The following is a 19,399-nucleotide window of genomic DNA, read 5'->3' on the forward strand; positions in this document are numbered from 1 at the left end:
ATGCTTTCGATTATTTAATGTACTCTTACTTATACATAGCAATACTTGTACAAGTTGGAGTTTGCTTTGGGAAATACTCACTAATTTGACTGCAAGCTTTAGCATGAGTTTTCATTACATGTATAACTACAATTCTCATTTGTTTTGTGAGCACTGTACTATGAGTTCCCACATAGAGATGATGGTTGTTAAGGGATTTGTTGGACTCATTTCAACGCTGTATTTTATTAGACTATTGCAGGAGTAAGAATTTGTACATTCTCTGCTGATTTTTGTGTAGATTTTTAATAGTGTTTTAACACTGGAAAATGTGGACAGGCTTTGGCTCAGGATCAGCATCGGGCTTTAATAGAAATGACGCAAAGATTGGAAGTTACCATAAATATGGGTATTTATGACGGTGATACTTCTCAAGGTCATCGAATCTGGATTCGTGACAATGCTAGACTGGTATGTGCATCTTTGTAGTTATCAATGGTAGTCTGTTATGTCTTGATTAACTTTTTTTAATGTTTTCTTTATGCTTTTAGTGATAAAGTTTGTGCATACTACAATCTAATGAAGAAGACCATGTTGTTTGCCAGCTTATTACCAACCCAGATATGCTTCATATGTCAATATTGCCAGTACACAAAAAGTTTGAGCGCATCTTATCAAATCTCAGGTAGGGGAATCCTTTGGAGTTAATTACCGTCTGTTTTTGTTCTTTTACATAACTTGCTTCCATAAAGCAGAATTTATCTCAATGGAATCTTTTTTCATATGATATATGTTATTGCTGATAGTTCAATCGCTTTCCTGAATGTAATATTGTTTTATTGAGCAAGCACAAAGAAAAATTTGAAGTTGTATTGGTTCTATAATTGTTTTTAATTGGTGGTGCCATTTAAAATTTCAGTTGCTTTTGATATTCATTTTTTGTTCTCCTTGAATAGGATGTCTTCTGCCGAGTTTTTTTTGATAGCATGCATGCTTTCTTTGTTGCATTTTTCTTATTGATTGCAATATGTGATTGTTGGGCAGTGAACAGCACTGAATTTTTTATTTTCTTAAAATGTTTGATAAATTAGGTTTATGATCATAGATGAAGCTCATATATACAAAGGAGTTTTTGGGTGTCACACTGCTCTCATTTTGCGAAGGATGCGCAGGATTTGTCATCATTGTATGCTCTTTTTTGCATTCTAGATACACTTATGATATTCTGTAGTTTATTAATTGTTATATTCACATACACATATTTCTTCTTGCATGTAAATTTAATCTTTGATGTGTGGATAAATCATGCAGTATACGGAACTAACCCAACGTTCATCATCAGCAGTGCAACTGCTGCAAATCCTCGTGAACATGCCATGGTATGGATCATGACTCTCTTGGGACATTAAAAGATACAATGATGCTATGCATTTGCTTTCATTTATTTCAGGGACTGCAAATGAGATAGTTAATTATTTGTGCTGACCTACTGATTTGATGAAAGGCTTTATCTTAGGTTCATTTATAAATTATATGCAATAAGAAAGCAGAGTCAAATATCCATATACAAACAGAGTTTGGAGGAAAGAGAGCAACTTATTGATGAAAACGCAATACTCTCCAATGTAGTTACAATAAATAGCTCATAATGGAAACTTGCCTCTCAAGATCTTCATCTCTGACATTCTTCTAATCTTCCTGTAAGAATTCCATGCGCCTCATACTATATGGTTACCTTATCACTAACCTTTCAATGTTATTGATCACCATGAAGGGACTGATACAAGATCTGATAGTGTTTATCAGGGAATGTCGAGGGCTGAGAGTATCAAGCAGGTTACTTTCTTTAGGATCATATAATCACCATAAAATATATCCAGATCTGATTCTTGATTACATTATGACTGAACAAGTCCATACACTTCATCAAACAAAAGTCACGATTCATGCTGGTGAAATACCAATCTGCATTTCCTGTACGGTGTGACATGATGAACTTCAATCTGCTCCTGCAAGTCTTGGATTACAACTCTCTCTTCTCCCCCATTTTCTTGACAAGAAGGTATGTACCTTTCCAAGATTAGTGGAGGTCTTCTATGGTGCAGCTTTCTTCCAATAGAGGGGCATTGGAGACATAAACTTATCCTCTGATACCATATAACACAATGATAGGAACATAAGCATGGTTACAATGTGGAGGAAATAACAATTCACATTATTGAATACAATATATTCCATACAAGAATTTACAGTTAATAGATATCTCCTCAAGTTCTCATTAACCTGACTCACTCCATATGTGTTTCAAAAAACTTCAAATGCTTCTTCAGTTAGCTTACAAGGCACCTCTCATGTGCCTTTTGAATGTACAAGCGTCGAACTTGATGTTAGAACAATTTTATGTTGCACTATTTCAAACAAGATGATATTGAAATTCATTTTAATTGCCACATACCAATAAAGTGCTCCATAAGATGAATGATATATAGACACGATTCCTTACTGAGGGCCTATTCCTCGTAGAACTGGTCTAGATCCAATTTCCCTAGCTACCTTTAACCAAAAGAAATTATCATTTCAATTTTAATTTGAACTTTTGAGTTCGAATTTTACATGGAATATTGGATAGGATGCTTTATTTTGCTAAGAGGAAGCATGATTGATGACATTAACTATCTTTATCCTTTGGACTGTAGACTGAATGTTAAATTATGATCTTATCAACTTAATCTCTCTGTGTAACTTGTCTTCTTAGGAACTTGCTAATCTGCGAGAAGTGGAAGTGGTGCTAGAGGATGGGAGTCCATGTGGCTCAAAGCTTTTTCTCCTCTGGAATCCTCCATTGATTGTAAATCATGTATGTGCCACTTTGTTAAGGTTCTTCGTCATATAACAGGCATTGAATGACTTTCTTTTATTTTTGCATTTTTAGTTTTTGGCATTCATTTTGTAATGCATAAACAAAAGAAAGTTAGGTTATGAAATCTATTTGGTTGAAAAAGGATTATGTAGGTACATATTTTTATTTCTTCACTTAATAGCGGGTATTGGCATTGCAGAAGCGAAAGACACAAAAAGGTGTCAAAATGCATGATCCAGATAATATGAACATAAACGTTAAGCGTTCAAGGTAATATTCTTATCTGAAATATTTGTGTAGGGGAAACATCATAGAATATACATCTGTTGCTTCTTCTACAATAATTTTCACTTTGCCTCTTGTTTGCTCAAGGATTGCTTAAATGTAATCTTGGAATATCTCATTTAAAATGGCATGCATAAAACAAAGTATTTACTGTTGATGTGTTTTTATGATACTTCAAACACAGAATAAAATACTAAGTATTCTATCCTCTCTTGAACAAAGAAACCTCATATGCTAAACAATCTGATCGAATAAGGCAACTCCAAGGTTTACAATGCAAACAATCGACTTTATATTGTGGATAGACTCAGTGATTTGATGTGATAATTCTGGTAATCACAAAGGGACTTACGTTTTGCTGGAACACGGAACACTTAACTAACTTGGAAAATAAAAAACAAAGGGATTAGGGTTTTAGAGAATCTAATATAATACTAAGGACAAGGATGATAAAGGATAGTGCTTAGATAGATGGGTTCCACAATCAAGCCTTGGTTCGCCATGAAGAAACAACTACACAAAACTGATGTAATCTCCAAAGGGAAGGAAGGATTTTCAAATTGTAAGCATTTATCAAAAACCCAAGACTGGTGCAATCCAAATGAATATCCACAATCGAACTAGTGCTAAATCAGGTTCAGTGTAATGTCCTCAAATTATGAATACCCAAATTTTGCCATAGATCACAATTCTTAATTGAAACAAGGTAGGGTTAGAGATACCTTTCACTTTGATTGAGGCCCTGCAAACAAGTTAGAGATCATTTCATAATCATAATTCATAAAATAGATCTCCTTAATTAGAAAGCAAGAAATACATATATTAAAAGTATAGATCTAATCACAAGATGCTTAAATCATTTTGAGAAGGCTCAACCATAGAAGAGCTAAGATAGGGTGACTTGATAGCGTGCCCTAGAGATCCTCTACCCTAGGCCCAAGTGTGGACCTTATCCCCCTTGGCCTCATGTGGCCTATGCCATGCATATGAGGTGGAATACCTATTGAGGTCTCCTATGACTGTTGCCCTCAATCTTGCCACCCCAATCCTACTTATGATTGAACATTCTTAATTCATTTACCATGATATGAGGAGCATTCACAATAGGGTGCCCTGGAAGTTCATTCTTTCTAAGCCCAAAAGCAGTGCCTTTTGTACCCCTTTGGCCTCATGGGATTCCCCGGTCATATACCATGAGGTGGCCTACCTAGAGGATAACCCCAACACCGTTTCCCTACTTGTAATCCTCAATTCTTATGATTGAGTATCTATTCAACAATTGATCAATCTGGAGATAGTAGGGTAGTTGAAATAGGGTGTCTTTTGACCCTTAACCCTAGGCCCAAGGTTAGGACCTTATCCCCCTGGACCTCATGTGGTCGTTAACCGATGGTCCTTAACCATCATCATGAGGTGGCCTCGTGGTCCTTAACCAATGGTCCCCAACCATCTTTACGAGGCACTGTACCTAGTGAGGAATCTTTCACTGTTCCCCCTCCTTGCACTCCCTTCCTTCCTTCCACAGGATCAATTATTGCACATAGGAATTCACATTCCTAAATAAATACTAATTTTAGATCTAGATATTCATATATGCATACAATAATCATTCACATCTGCATACAATAAGCATTTACATCTGCATACAATAAATGTTAATATCTGCATACAATAAGTATAAATATATACACAAATCAGACACCAAGACATGCATTAATATCTCCTTATACCACAATATAGGAAGAAGGTCTTTCAGAATTTGGCGATCTGCTTATATCATCATCTCGGTCTGCTGATTGATTGTCTTTTTCTTTCAAATTGCATTACTTGTATCCTCTGTATTGGGTTATTGATGCTTGTAAGCGGATGATCTTTTTTCTTCTTGATGCCCCTCCTTCAATGTCGATAAGGCCCCTTTATATCCCTCTATTAGGTTCGTGGAGGGGTGTCTTTTCCTACAAGGTCACAATTGATGGGGGAGAGCCATGTTTTATTTGTTCTCATCACACCTCTTCACACTTAATCGCCTTGATTTGTCTGCCAATAATCACTCTGTGAATTTAAATGCTTGATTGTTCCTGCTAACAGGAAGGCTTCTGTTCATAAGGAGAGAGAGGGGCGATATTGAAATTGTGCTCCTTGTTATAGATGTGTTTGACGCATAATGAGTTGGGCTTGTTCAGGAGTGATCATGGGCATGATGTGGACGATCAATGATTCGGAAATCGTAAAGTCTCACTGTTGTGAGACAATCTCCAATTAGGTATCATTGAGTCGGGATTGGCTCATGACATTCAGACTAACCATACATTGCAATTTGCAATCAACAAATTCCAAATGGCATGAACCAAAATTTAATCAAATATCATCACATTTCTCCATTACAATCAATGAACTTCAACTAACTTTGAGAAGTAACAAGAAACCATGCAAAATATAGAAACACAACACAAAGATCCACCATAGCTTCAATGAAAGTTATGTATTGATTTCAACAAGTCTTGGAAACAATCTCTAGCTCCCTCCTCCTACTCTACTACTAACTATCAACTATTCTTCGAGTATTAACTATTAACCTTTTCAAATGAGAAGATTGAGCCTTATATAGAGTTCTTGAATTACAATGAAGGGCCCACATTGATTTGAAATCAAAGGCTGAGATAATTCCATGAAACCCTAATTAGGGTTAGTTACAACCAACACCTCATTGACCAATGAGAAAATTACGCTGCTTTAAATACACGTCCTTTTATGTGAGGGACCAACAAGAAACAAGGTTAGGTAAATTGAATAGTATTTGACGTAGTGCCACATGTCACTTGCTCCTTGGATAAGTTAGGTTCAATGCGCCTAGACATGTTGACTTGGAATCATTGAACTGGTTGATGATGATTGGGTGCCACCTCAGCATAGACATCTCATGTTACTCAACATTATTTGATATTTTTGACTGATTGTGATGGTTCATATTCCCAAATTGCATCATCTTGGTGATCAAGTTTCCAATTTTGATTAACTCTTCTGAAACTGTCTTTCCTCCTCGATCATCTTTCACTTTTGTTTGGGAATCCACCTTGTGATCACTATCCTTGAATTTGATATCCTCAACCTTGTCATGTTGCAATATCTTGATCATGTTCATCTTGACGTCTACTTGGAATATGGAACATGTCTTTGATTTCTTGATCCCTTTGTAGTAGTTGTAGATCTTTTCCATGTTGTATAGCAATCCGCCATGTTGTTGTTGCATTGTGAAATATGGATCCTTCCTTTGATCTTGGATTTCCAAAGGTCGATGTAGAGTTTTCTTTGTGACGTTTTTGAATGTCTTGATGTAGTGTAAGTCCTCTTCCTTGATTAACCATTCCATTCCTCTTGAAATTGTTGATCTTGATATGTTGTCCTTCAAGTTGTATCTTGATCTTTTCTAGAACTTGAACCTTGATTCCTCTTGTTGTAGTTGTAAGGCAATCTTTCATCTTATAATGCTCTTCATGTTGTTGAATCCTCATTGCATGGGGTAACCCCTTTCTATCAACATCTTTGGATATCTTGATCTTTGAACTAGCATCCCAACTTCATCCTTGGATATCCTTGAGCTTCTTCTTGTATTTTTCTCCATGTTGTATCCCCACGTGTTATCGAGTCCTTCATGTAGAGCAATCCCCTTCTTTGCTTGACTTGATCTCTGTCATTGTAAAGTCCTGTTTCCATGTTCCATACACTTTATTCCTTGGAGTTGAACATCTTGAGCTAGTGCAAATCTTGATGTTGCCCATCTTAGAGATTATGTTTCCTTCGTCCTCTTTCATGTTATGAAATTCGTCTTTCTAAACTCCATACACTTTCTCATTCCTTGCTTCACCTATGCATCAAACCTAAAGAGAAAACACATTTTGCATTAATCACCATGTATGAATGAAAGTAATACTAACACTTCAAGGTCGGATGGAATCAAACGATGAAGGGATTTTGGAGTTATAGTCATGCTCGGAAGATGAAAGAAATTGTTTTTGTGATCTATTTCATTGGTAAATGGAGGACTATGAGGCATTTTCATCATGATGTAATTTTCTTAAAGCGACAATTCTTGGCCAAGTTGCTGATTTGGGTATGAGTGTTGATACAGATACAGGTTTGAATATGGCGGTTTGACAATTTTGTTTTCCCTTGGATACACGTACGAGTACAGCTATACACAGACACACATATACATCTTTTAAATTATAAGTGATAAGTTTAAAATGAATAATAAAATAATATGAATATACTAATATGTTTGAATATTTGATAAAGTTAAACACAAAACAAAATAAATAATAAAATATGTTCAAAAATTCAATTTAAAATCTTATTAATATATAATAATATAAATAAAAATATATTATAATATTAATAATTGTGAAAGAAAGGCAACTTAAAACAAATATAAGTGAAGTTCTTTGATTAATAATTGTGAAAGACACTTGTTCAATTGCAGGATGAGGAAGATATATGGAGGAAGAAGAGAGAGGAAGATGCCCAAACTTTGCTGAATTCAAGATGAATCTATGGTCGTATTGTACCGAACCTGGACCTTAATTGAACCCCACCTTGGTTCTAGCCTCAAACTACTGAACCTAGTATCGAAGACTCTCGGTGAAGAGAAAATGATGAAAACATGTAAAATTATGGACAACACACCTAACATAGAATATTTAGTGTAGAGCATACAAATAATTGTCAAGAGAAATCAACTTCATAAAAAAATTACAGAAAAAGAAACAAAAAAGCATGGAAAATGGAAAGAAAAGCAAAAAATAATGGAGTTGGAAAAAATTAAAAAATTAAAAAGGGGAAATATGAAGTCGGCCAGTGCGAAATTTAAAAAAAAGAGGTATTAAAATATTAAGGTTGAGGAATACTAAATCAAAAGGAAAATTTATTAAGGTGATTGAAAGAAATTAGAGGTCAAGAAAATGAAATAGGAGAATAAAAGCCAAGCAAGGGAATTATTGTGAAGGCCAAAGGCCAAATAAAAAATAAAATGAATGCTATAAGGGAATTGCACTTGTCTTTGAACATTTTATTACTCAGAAATCAGCCAGAGGAGAACAAAGTACGACCACACTTTGCAAACAAGGCGCAATACCAAAATTGCATCGTACGACCCCTTACTTCCAATGTACGACTTCCATTTGGTTGATTGTACCATCAAAAGTAACGTGTTGTAGAGTGAAATTTTTAGTGGTACGACACCCTCTTCACTACATCATATGACCTCTAGCATATACGCTTGTATGGTGACTTTCACTTGTGATCTTGGACGCAGGACACAGTTTCAAACTACTAGATCATACTATAGTAGAGGTCAATATTTGTACAACAACATTTCTTATCCTTCATCGTATGACCAAAAAGGAGTGTGTTATGCCTTGCACACACTCCCTGTCGTCGATAGGGTCCCCCTTTCGATGTTTTCTCGTCTCGTCCTTGCTCAGGTCCTGAGTAGGGAGTTCCGGTAATTTGCAGAGAAGATGCAACAATTATGAATTCGAGGTATTAAGGAGAAAGGAAATTCGCCTTGGAGGTTGACCGCAATTTTGATTGCAAATTGAGAAAAGGGTGAATGAGCATAGTGGTTTTCAAATTCGGCTTGAAAGACCAGAACGTAAGAAAGGCTGAAAATAGCCTAAAGCTTGAAAATCGGTCTATAAGGCCAGAACGTGAGAAAATATGTAAAACTTGCTTGAGTTTGAAAATTGTCGTTTTAGGCCGAATGTGCAACATCTCGCAAAGCGACTCTTTAACCCAAAAAGGACATTAACATCAAAATCTCGCAAAGTGGCCTTTTAGGCCGAAAATGTTAAAATCGCGAAAAGTGTCCTTTCAGGCTGAAAATGTTAAAATCTCGCAAAGTGGCCTTTTAGGCCGAAAATGTTAAAATCGTGAAAAGTGTTGTCTTACTCTGAAATTGCCAGAAACAACTAAAATCGCAAAAGGGGCTAACCGACCGAATTTCAAACAAAGGGAATCACGCATTTTGGTCTTTTAGGCCGAAATTTATCAAGGGTGTATTAAAGTGCTCCAAGATTGTGCATTTTGGACTTTTAGCCCGAAATTGGGAGGTTTATGGTGAACTAAAAAGACCCGAAATCTTGCATGACAGCCTTGACACTCGAAATTTTAAAACATCAAAACTCACAAAATTTCAAATGTCGAGATAGGAAGCCTGAAATTCAAATCAACTAGGGCGAAAATCGTACAAAAATTTCTTATGGCCCGAAATTGTCATGAAGGGGGATTTTGACCTAAAATTAAAATTGCACAAATTGACTCAATAAGCCGAAATCACTCAACGCTCGCAAAATACCTCAAAACGATGATTCAAATATACATAGGCTCACAAATTGGCTTCATAAGCCGAAATGTGAGGTTCTACAAAACTCACAAAGTCATTTAACTCGCCGAAAACTTAAAGGAAAGAATCTAAAATCGTACAAGGTGACCTTCCGAGTAAAAAATGTCGAAAACATACAAAATGAATTCAAATGGTAAAGAGTCCATTGACTCACAAAACGTCTTAAGAGGCCGAAAAAAATAATTAAAACTCTTAAAGCATGTTAAAAAGCCGAAACATTGAAGTTCATGCAATGACTCCCAAATGCCTCTATTTTGCCGAAAACGAAAAGAAGTCGTCGTTATAAAAGCACGGTGCATACCCTTTCATTTACCCTAAAAATCTTTAAAGTCACCAAGTCGCGCGATAGACTCTTTTTGCCAAAAATCTTGAGGAATCATTCAAATCACAAAGAACTCTCACTTGGTCGAAGGTTTTCAAGTCTTCATGATCATGTGAAGATCATTCCAAGCTATTGAAAATTTGCAAATCTCTGCAAATCGCAATATTGTTTAAAATCGTGAATTTCCCCTTAGGATGAAATCTTCTAACATCTTGCGCTTTGGTCCAGAAGGCCGAAATTGAAAGAAGAGAGGAAAATAGTGCAATAGAATTCTGCTGAAAGCATTCAAAGTCTAAGCTCGTGCGAATAGTGTGTTAGGTGGAAAATCTTTAAGCTTTCAATCTTGCAAAATAGCTCCACAGGCCGAAGAGAGTCCAAAATCGTACAAAATCCACTCATCACCCGAAATTGGTAGAAAGTTTGAAATCACGCAAAGCCCTCATATAAGCCGAAAATCACAAAGCTGGTTTCCAACATTTTGAAATTCGCTATTGGAGTCCGAATTCGTGCAACGCGACTAAGGAAACCGCAAGCAAGGAGAGGCCGAAAAGGGAGGTAAGTCCTAAATCGCCATTTAATCTTCATTTTGCCGTATTTTCAAGCACATCAAATCATTCTAAGTTTTAAATCGCTCAAACCCTCTTCTAAGCCGAAAATAATAAGTTTGCATTTTGGAGTAATGGATTCAAGGTTTGCATTATTGCTTTCAAAGCCGAAAATCGTAAAGGAGTTAAGTTCATGCAAAGGAAATAGGGTGTAGGTTAAAGAGTCGAGCCCAAGAGGTTCTCCCTCTATCACCGAATTTCAACTATTTTTGGTCAACAACATATCATATTGCTGCAAGGTAAGATAAATTCGTCTTTCACATGGTTGAAATGATCATATTTCTTTTACTTAAGATGGACTTGCAGAATGAATTGTGAAAATTTAAACTTAAACCTTTGGAATCAATCAATCATTTTCCAAAGCACTCTTTTCCAAGTTCATTTTCGAAACAATCAGCTTTCAATTATCAAAACATTTAAACGTTGAGTCGCAAGCCAGAGCATTCATAATTTTCCGCCATTAACAATCAGGAGTAACATTTCAAAATTCACTCCAAGAACAGTAGGTAACCAAACCAACTTGACTTTCAGCTTCAAATTGCATTTAGCTTCTAGACGATCAGATTTAAATTGTTTAAATGTCGTGTTTTAGGAATATTATCAAATTTCAATTACCTCGTTGATCGTCAATCTTAATGCTAACGCCGTCTTCTGGTTTTGCTAACCTATTTTTGTTACCTTAATCTCGTCTCGTAATCCGTGTCCGATTGTGTAGGATAGATACCTAAATCGGCAGCTGAGTCCTGAAAGGCACCTAGCGCAACTGGAACATCTCGAATTTCCAAAGCTGACATGCCCCGCAAGGTTGAAAAACTGAAGTCCCAGTACCAGGGAGGAGTTGGGGAGTTGAAGGTCCAGAGTGTGTCGAAAAACATCGGAGACACGGACCTAGGCCATATTGATATTCAGGATTTCAGGAATAGAGTGTACTCTCCGAATGCCTATGGCAAGCCCAGACAGATGGAGAGTGGTATTGCTCAGGCAGCTAGTTCCCCCCCGGCCGTGCAGAATTATTAATTAGTGGTTGAGGCTGCTAAACATTATCAGTCGGAAACCATATTAGTGGTGTTGAAGGGGATGGTACCAGCTGACTCCACCCCTGAAGCCCTTGGGGAAGCATTTGATATCCCATTTCCCGATGATCCCATTGCCACAACTATCGATAAGGCTCAGGTTGTTTATGACTAGTGTTCCACGGGGACGCGTCCCTCCCCTTTTTGTCTACGTCTCCCTGAGGGGGACGTCTCTAGGACGGGGGGACGGGGACGCAACGTCCCCCGCTGTCCGGCCACCGCCATCCAATCGCCCTCTCCGCGTCTCCCAGGGAGATGTGGAGACGTCTCCTTGGGAGACGTCTGGGTGTCTCCCTGTCCTTCGAGAGATGTGCAAACGTCTCTCGAACTCGTCGCCCCCAATATGCAATGGTTAAAATTAAAATATAAAAAAAAAGTGACTTTTTTGGGGGTTAAGGGGTAATCCTTATTGGACGTGGGCCAGTAGAAAAATAACACCCGACGCCTTTAGAAAATAATAAAAGTATTTTTGGCCTCATGGGGCGCTGCCCCTTGACCCCGCGCAAGGGGCGATGCCCCTTGACTGCAACTTCAGGGTGTTGCCCCCAAACCCCCATTGAAAAATATAGGGGGAAACCGCGCCGATAGAAGTAGGGAAAATTTAACCTCCAAGTCTGATCAGGCTCCATATAACAACACAATTAGCATTGAAGAAATCTTGGTATTTAGATTTAGTATTTCAAATTTCCTATAGTCTCATTTGAAATGTAATTCTTATACTGTACTACTGTCATACATCTTTTCAAAACTAGTTTTTCAAGTACTATATGTATATGTATAACTATATCAGCACCACCCCCCCGCCGCCATCCTCCCGCCGTCCCTAAACTTAGGCCCTTGGTCCCCCCCGTCTCGGAAACGCGTCCCCGTGTCCCCCCGTCCCCAACGCTCGTGGAACACTGTTTATGACATGAATCTTGCTAAGTGCAAAACATTGATAAATGAAGAATGGTTCAAGGGGAGAAGACCCCTAAGCACTAGAATCAGTAAAAAGACCCTCAAAAGCGATTTTCACAAAGAGTATGGTGATATGGTTACCTTACTCATCCAGGTCGTGGGACTTCCTCAATCCAATCTCTTTGAGGAATGGGTGTTCTACTTCACGGAGCAAGTCTTCGTTGGGAAGTCTAAGTTCGATTGGGGTCAAATCATCAATGACAATATTCATACACAACTGGTTAAGCTTGAAGAAAAAAAGTACTTTGCCATGACTTCCTACTTGGTCTACATGTTTGCTCGACACTAGTCGCTGACGGGATTAATTAAGAAAGGTGAGGTTGGGAACTGGCCAAATCAGGTGAAGGTGTACGACTGCTACCCTCAGTTGCATTACTATGACATTGTCCAAAGAGAAAACAATAACATCGCATACGGAATTGGTTTGTACGAGCGTGTTAATGATGGTTTTACAATTCGCCTGGTTAGATTAATGCAAGGAGGATTGCATATAAGGTTGTCAAAACAGGCTATCACCCTGATCCGAAAATACAATGCATGGTTCATCTAGTTCCCCAGGTTCACCTACATCAAAATAGCAGGCTTTGAGGGAACACCATTGCAGCTTTCGCGCTATCCATTGGACATAGTAGTCCTCATGGAGGTAGCAAGGTAGGCACACCCAACAGGCAGCTTACTCAGAGACAAAAAGCAATCCGGGTTCACCTTCCCCATGATTTTGGGTACTCTTGATGCGCACGTCAAAAATTCTGTGCAAGTTGAAGAGTCATTTGCTGAATTAGCATCCTATTGCTTACAGGAACATTTCCCTAGGAAATGCTTTGATCATGATAAACTGGCAAAGAGGGCCTACGACAAGCATTACAAGGCCAAGGCATCGATAAAGGACTATTGGAGCGATTGTTCTGATGACTTTAAGGTCCGTCGGCGGGAATATTCTAGGTTGAGTGTTCAGCAAATGTGGCTTTATGACTATCGCCAGGTCCTAGATCAAGTGACAGACTATGGAAATTGCTTGCAAGTCCGAGAATTTGAAGCAGTCAAAGACCTCTCGCCAGCCATTGATTGGACTCAAAACCCAATCGCAGATTTTGAGGCAATCATGGAAGCTCCAAGAAGGTACACAAATAACTGGTTATCCCAACAAATTGAGAGACTGACCCATTAAGGGACCCAATTCACATACAATTTAATGGGTAGTCTCAATTCCCAATATTTAGAGGACGAAGGAACCTCAAGTGCGCCAAAGGAAGAGGTTGAGAAACCTGAAAAGAAGAGAAAGAAAGCAAGGGCCAATAGAGGGACTCGAACATCAAAAAGAACAAGGAGAGAAAAGATCCCAATCAGGAGGCCAGAGGTTACTTTGTCATCCAGCGACCCCAGTTCGGAGGATGATGTGGTTGAACTCGATTACATACCCAGTCCACCTTCACAAAATGATCCTGTTGCATTCGAGGCAAATAATCCTCAAACACAAAATGAGCAAGAGGCATAGGTGAGAATCATTGGCTTGGATGAACCTGGAAATCAGGTTGAGGAGGGAGAGATTGCCCCTGATCAAGGGATTGGTAAACATGAGCTCACGCAAGAGAGCAGGCATGAGTTGTAGCCAAATAGCGGCAACAAAGATTACACCACGGTCGAGGGAGAACAGAAAGGGGATGAGACTCAAGAACCCAGTAGAACTGAAGAGCATCCATTACAAGAGGATACCCAACAGCTACTTAGTGAGGTGGGGGAGAACTGAACCGTGAGTAAGAGATTGGATACTGCTCCCATTCCTCCTATGCCTGATCAATTACAGATAGGCAGAGAGTCAGCTGAGGCCTCCGAAGAACAAAGTGAGGATCTGGTAATTACATCGGGACAGACCATCCCTCAGGACTCGTTAATTGCTCGTGCACAGCGGAAAGCGGCTGTCAAGTCACCAATTAACCTAGAGGATATCTTCTCTCAAATAGGAGAAATAAAATCCAAAGGCAGGAAAAGGCCGAAGACTTACTCCAGGATTACCCAAGACGAGCAAAGGAACCGCATGATTCATATTGCTATCGCACCAGTAGACAAACCGGTAGATCAGATTGCAATGGCTGATTACAACGTCATGACCATCCCCATAGGGCGAGCAACCAAAGAGCAGGAGAGGGAAGAATTCAAGGATTCCATGCAGAATATGACTGTTGAAAGAGATATGTACCGGGCTCGTGCTGAGCAAGTTGAAGGGTACATAGATTGCCTGTTGAGACCGTTGTAGCATGCCACTGAATCCCATGTTCCCCCATTGGCGTTAGCACAAAAGACTATAGCTGAATTTGACGGAGTGAGTGGTACCACCAAGGCTGTCAGGGAATGGATTCAGAGCATTAAGGAAAAGGGAGAGCACATCTTCAAAGATGTGCGAGAAATACCTCTCTATAGGGAATCCACTCTTATCAAAATGTGTAAGCTGAGGAAAGAATGTTATAACGCTCATGAGGCAATTGCCAAGGCATTGCCCGTCATAAGGGCTCTATTTTGGAGCTACACTCAGATCCCCACATTGCATATTATCCTAGATCCCTATAATGTCAATACCTTCAAAGAATGGTATTGGATTCTCAACATGAAGAGCGACATGAAGGATAATATCAACAAAATGCAAGATAAGTGCGATGACGTTTTGTCAAACGTGAAGGATCTTGGTGAAAAGATCCTCAGATCAATGGTCCCTGGCTGGAAGAGTAGTATGATAGATAATGAGGTACAACCACAGTGGGAGGACAGGCTGAAAACCAAAGTCACCTACTCCATGGAGGGCCTGGAATTTGCTAGTGGGCTACAGGTAGATATATTGTGTTTTGAGGATCATAAATTATACTGGAGAGAAGAGCTGGAGAATGTAGGTAGCCTCCTAGAGGGTATTCAGTATAAAATGTTTAATCCTCCTATACCTCCTGCAACTAAACTGTTTGAGTTGTGCCTAAGATTCCAGGACTACGTTCGGGTAGAACGTGCATCGGATCGAGATATTTGGGGAGAGTACTTGCGCGATGAGGTCGAATTTGTGGAAAAAGAGTCTACCTCTAGGAAAGAAAAAGTGCTTTCCTGAAAATATCTGTTTCTTTCAAATTTCAAGTGCACTTTTTCAAATATAAAGTTTCTTTCAACTACCAAAGTCATTGTAAATTTTTTGAGCTCCGTGCAAGTGCACTTTTTGGAGTAGCTTTATGTTTGGTAGTTGGAAGTTATTTGTTACTTTATGGTTGGTGTTGATATTTTGCTTTCCATTTATGGGTATGGGCAGCCTTGTTTTAAGGGATGAATCTGGCCCACTTGTTTAAGTTTAATCTTGGCCATTCATCCATTTTGAAACTCTATATAAAGGAGTTGGTTTCTCCTTTATTGGAGGTAGAAAGGTAAAGATTGCTGCAAAAGCTCTAGAAAAATTTATACAGATTTTAATGGATGTTAAGGCTGTGTCATTTTACTGTGAGTGCATGGTCCTCTTCTCCACCCTTTTTAAAAATTTCTGCAAATGTATTTATTTTTCAGACAGTTTGTTTAGATATATATTTGATGGAAATCTTGGTTCATACCATTAAGAAATAACTGGTTGTTAAATTTGAATGAATGGGTGTGAAAGTCCAGCATTTGTATTCAACAATTTGAAAATTTAAAGTTCCTAGATGATTGCACTGGTTTTTACCTAGTTGTGCTTGTTTGCTGGCAAAGTAATTTCTGGTTATTTTAAGATTTCCGTGTATGTGTCTCAATATGTTGTCTTAGTTAAATTAGCTAGCTGTTCTTATTACTCTCTATCCTTATCCCCTTTTTTCCCCCTTTTTTAAACCTGCAAGTCAAGCTAAAGCAGCATCATGTTAAAGGTAAATCAGATGAAATCAAACTATAAGATTTTAGGGAACTAGTGCGAAACCAATTCTGTCTAACCATAAGTCCCCTTTGTGTTTCCAGCAAAACACATCAACTGTTGAGCTATCCTGCAGTCAAGACCTGACAATCGAAACCTTGATGTCATCCCCCATTGATCAATTTAAAACAGCATTAGGGATTTCCTTATCTCAAGAGAGGATAGGATACTTAGCATTCTATTCTGCGTTGATCGAAGAGAGTCGTAGTTCTGCGATTTTAGCCACGTCAACAGAGTGTATGATACCAATTCCTTCTTTTTATTGTATGACTCCTAGTACTCGTACAACAACCTTTCTTATCCTTCATCATATGACCAAAAAGGAGTGTACGATATCAATTCCTTCTTTCCATCATATGAATCCCATTCTTTGTTGTGGATGTATGGTCGTTGCGTTTTGTCTTCTATGTATGGCTATCTTCTATCGTTGTAGGAGACTTTGCATGTGAACCATCTAGTCTTTCACTCATCTGCATACAACCCTCTCTTGTACGACCTACTTTAGTTATTTGTTATAGCATACGGCTAGACCCTTTTATTGCACAACCCTAGGTTGTATGACAAGTTTGGCAAGCTTCTCATTGTAGCAATGCATGACTTGGTAGATGTTCATTCACACAATGAACAATATTGGCATCCTTTCATTTCAGCATCTAGTCGTACAAGCAAGTTAGGAATTTCATTTGGAGAGTAGTGCACTCTTCCTACGTACTACTAGCACTTTGGTTCTTTATACAATAGCCATCAACCCATTTTTGTAGCGAATTTTTTTCCTTCGTCGACATCCATTGGCTAAACACTACAAAATCTCTATTTTTGGGCTTTGTCGGCATTGCTTTTTGGGACCCTGCGAGCGGCACTGCTTCTTGACCTCGATGGGGGTGCTGTCTCTTGTCCCCCATCGCACTCATTTGATTTTCCAAGTATAGTTTAAGTTTGAGTGTGACTAGTACAAATCATCGTCTATAATATTGACATTAGTCTTCTCGTATATTACTTGATGTTTTCTTTTTGTTTGGAAGGCAACTTTTTCTTTTGGGGGGGAGGGGATGATGTAGTCAGTGGACAATGTCTCTGATTATGTTCCAATAATATTGGTTATTCGACTAGGTATTAATTGTCGGCTTTAGGTAGTTATAAGCATTAGGGATTTGTAAACGTTGGTTGGTTGACGGTTGTGTTCCTCTTGGCAATTGTTGGGTCTTTTAAATATAGTGTATCGTCAAGGAGTGTAGTATGATCTAGTCAGATCAACTCTTATCTTTGGTTGATCATCTTTGGTCTTATTCTGTAATAATTTCATGAGCGAATAAAGACATATTTTACTCCTATATATGGTATGCATTGTCATGTTTATTATTAATTTATATGTTTAATTTATTAGATATTGTAGTAGACATAGGCCTATAAGGAAAGGCCTGATATAGTGGTGGTATGACCATGGCAGTGAAGAACCTAAAATGTTAATCATTTTATAATCAGTTACTCTCACAAGTAGATGGTTATTTAGCATGTAAGAAGAATTGGAGTACTTATAATTTCATTCATTCATTGAAAAGGGACTAACTTAGGCCAAAGAATCGAGAGGATTCAATGTATGCTCATAGTACACTTCAACTTTTGTCTCCCCACGGCATGAGGAAGGTCCTTCAATAAAATGGAGCAAATTCCACCTAGTGGAGAAGATGTCCCAATTGTGGATGATGAGATGTTGAGTATAAGGTTCTAGTGTTTTACTTCTAGTTTGATTACCTCTAGATGAAACAAAGCTAAGAATAATGGGTATCTAGCGCATAGTAGCATTACTCATAGTGAGGATTGACTCAGCAAACCCAAAATATTAGTGGAATTCAATTAATTGGGGTTTAATTTGGGAAAAACTGAGGAAAAAATCAGGATACTAAAAAAGGTTGAAAAATTCATAAAAGTAGGGGAAAAATGCTGTTATTGTTATTTCAAGCCAAATAAAGGGAAAAAATCCTTGCTTTTCCATTTGGCACACCCCAAAATATATATTTGTTGCTTTCCAGAACCAGAGCAAGGTTTGGGGTGGCAGTTAAGGCCTTTGAGGCCACAAGGACCTTCATGCCTCATACCATTCTTCATAATTTAATTGCTTTTAAGTTTTAACCAAGCTCCAACCTGTTAAAAGGATGGAAGCATCTGGGCCTAAGAGCATCGATTAGAACTTAACAATCATGATTAATGGCTTTCCATAAATTATGCACAACTTTTCAAATTCAATTTTGAATTGTTGGACTGCCCTTATGCATCGGAAATCTTCTGTGTGAAAATGATGTAAATTGATATAAAGTTGTGTTTATATACAAAATAAAAAACCAGTTTATTCATGAATAATTTATTCAAGAAGTTGCAATTTATTTCTAGCTTTTTAATAGAGTACAATTTTTTGAAGTGTCTACTGCAATTTAAAAAAAAATACTCATGCAAGTTTCCTTTTTCAATTCACAGGCGTTTTATCAAAACTTGGCAGAAAAAGGATGGTTTAACATTTCTGAACTTAATTAAACATGTCAACTGCTGCATTTCATATTTCAAATGATATAGATTCTAATGAAGAATGTGCTGATCATATATAAAATACAGGAGCATATAATAAACAGTTCACAAGAATTCTATATTGAAGCTCCCATAACAATTTGATCTTTACATTTACTAACCAGCTGTTAACATCCATTATGTCAAACACACACTATGTGATTAGAAACAAGGAAATAAATACCCAGACGAATGAGATGCATATCAGCAGGTAGACAATGAATTAACCATTCTATTAATATCTCCTGCTGACACACATCCTTCTACAGGTAGCATAGACTGCAGAAACTCTTTTTTAATGCTTTAAACAACCTTGGAACTATCAGTGATACAACTTGGGAGTGGTCGACATTTTTTTATAAATGCTGGAACTTTGTTTCTGCCTTATCAACTTTCCACATCCTCATCCAAGCTATACACAGAAGCACATTAAATGACAGCGATTAGTAATG

The 19,399-nt window shown here is 38.0% G+C and overlaps 1 protein-coding gene across 5 annotated transcripts in view; it reads left to right on the forward strand.

The window, feature by feature from the left end:
• The window catches only part of LOC131066901 (uncharacterized), a 401,673-nt gene that overhangs the window by 218,780 nt on the left and 163,494 nt on the right, over nt 1-19,399 (forward strand). For all 5 annotated transcript variants that reach the window (XR_009111744.2, XR_009111745.2, XM_058001780.2 and 2 more), the window contains exons 9-14: nt 319-450; nt 585-664; nt 1,071-1,165; nt 1,291-1,358; nt 2,735-2,836; nt 3,039-3,109. Coding sequence is in view for 3 of the 5 variants with exons in the window: in XM_058001780.2 (XP_057857763.2) it covers nt 319-450; nt 585-664; nt 1,071-1,165; nt 1,291-1,358; nt 2,735-2,836; nt 3,039-3,109 (548 nt within the window). In the remaining 2 variants the exon portion in view is untranslated. The remainder of the gene's footprint in view (nt 1-318; nt 451-584; nt 665-1,070; nt 1,166-1,290; nt 1,359-2,734; nt 2,837-3,038; nt 3,110-19,399) is intronic.

The sequence above is a fragment of the Cryptomeria japonica genome, chromosome 9 (assembly GCF_030272615.1).
Source record: "Cryptomeria japonica chromosome 9, Sugi_1.0, whole genome shotgun sequence".
NCBI lineage: Eukaryota > Viridiplantae > Streptophyta > Pinopsida > Cupressales > Cupressaceae > Cryptomeria > Cryptomeria japonica.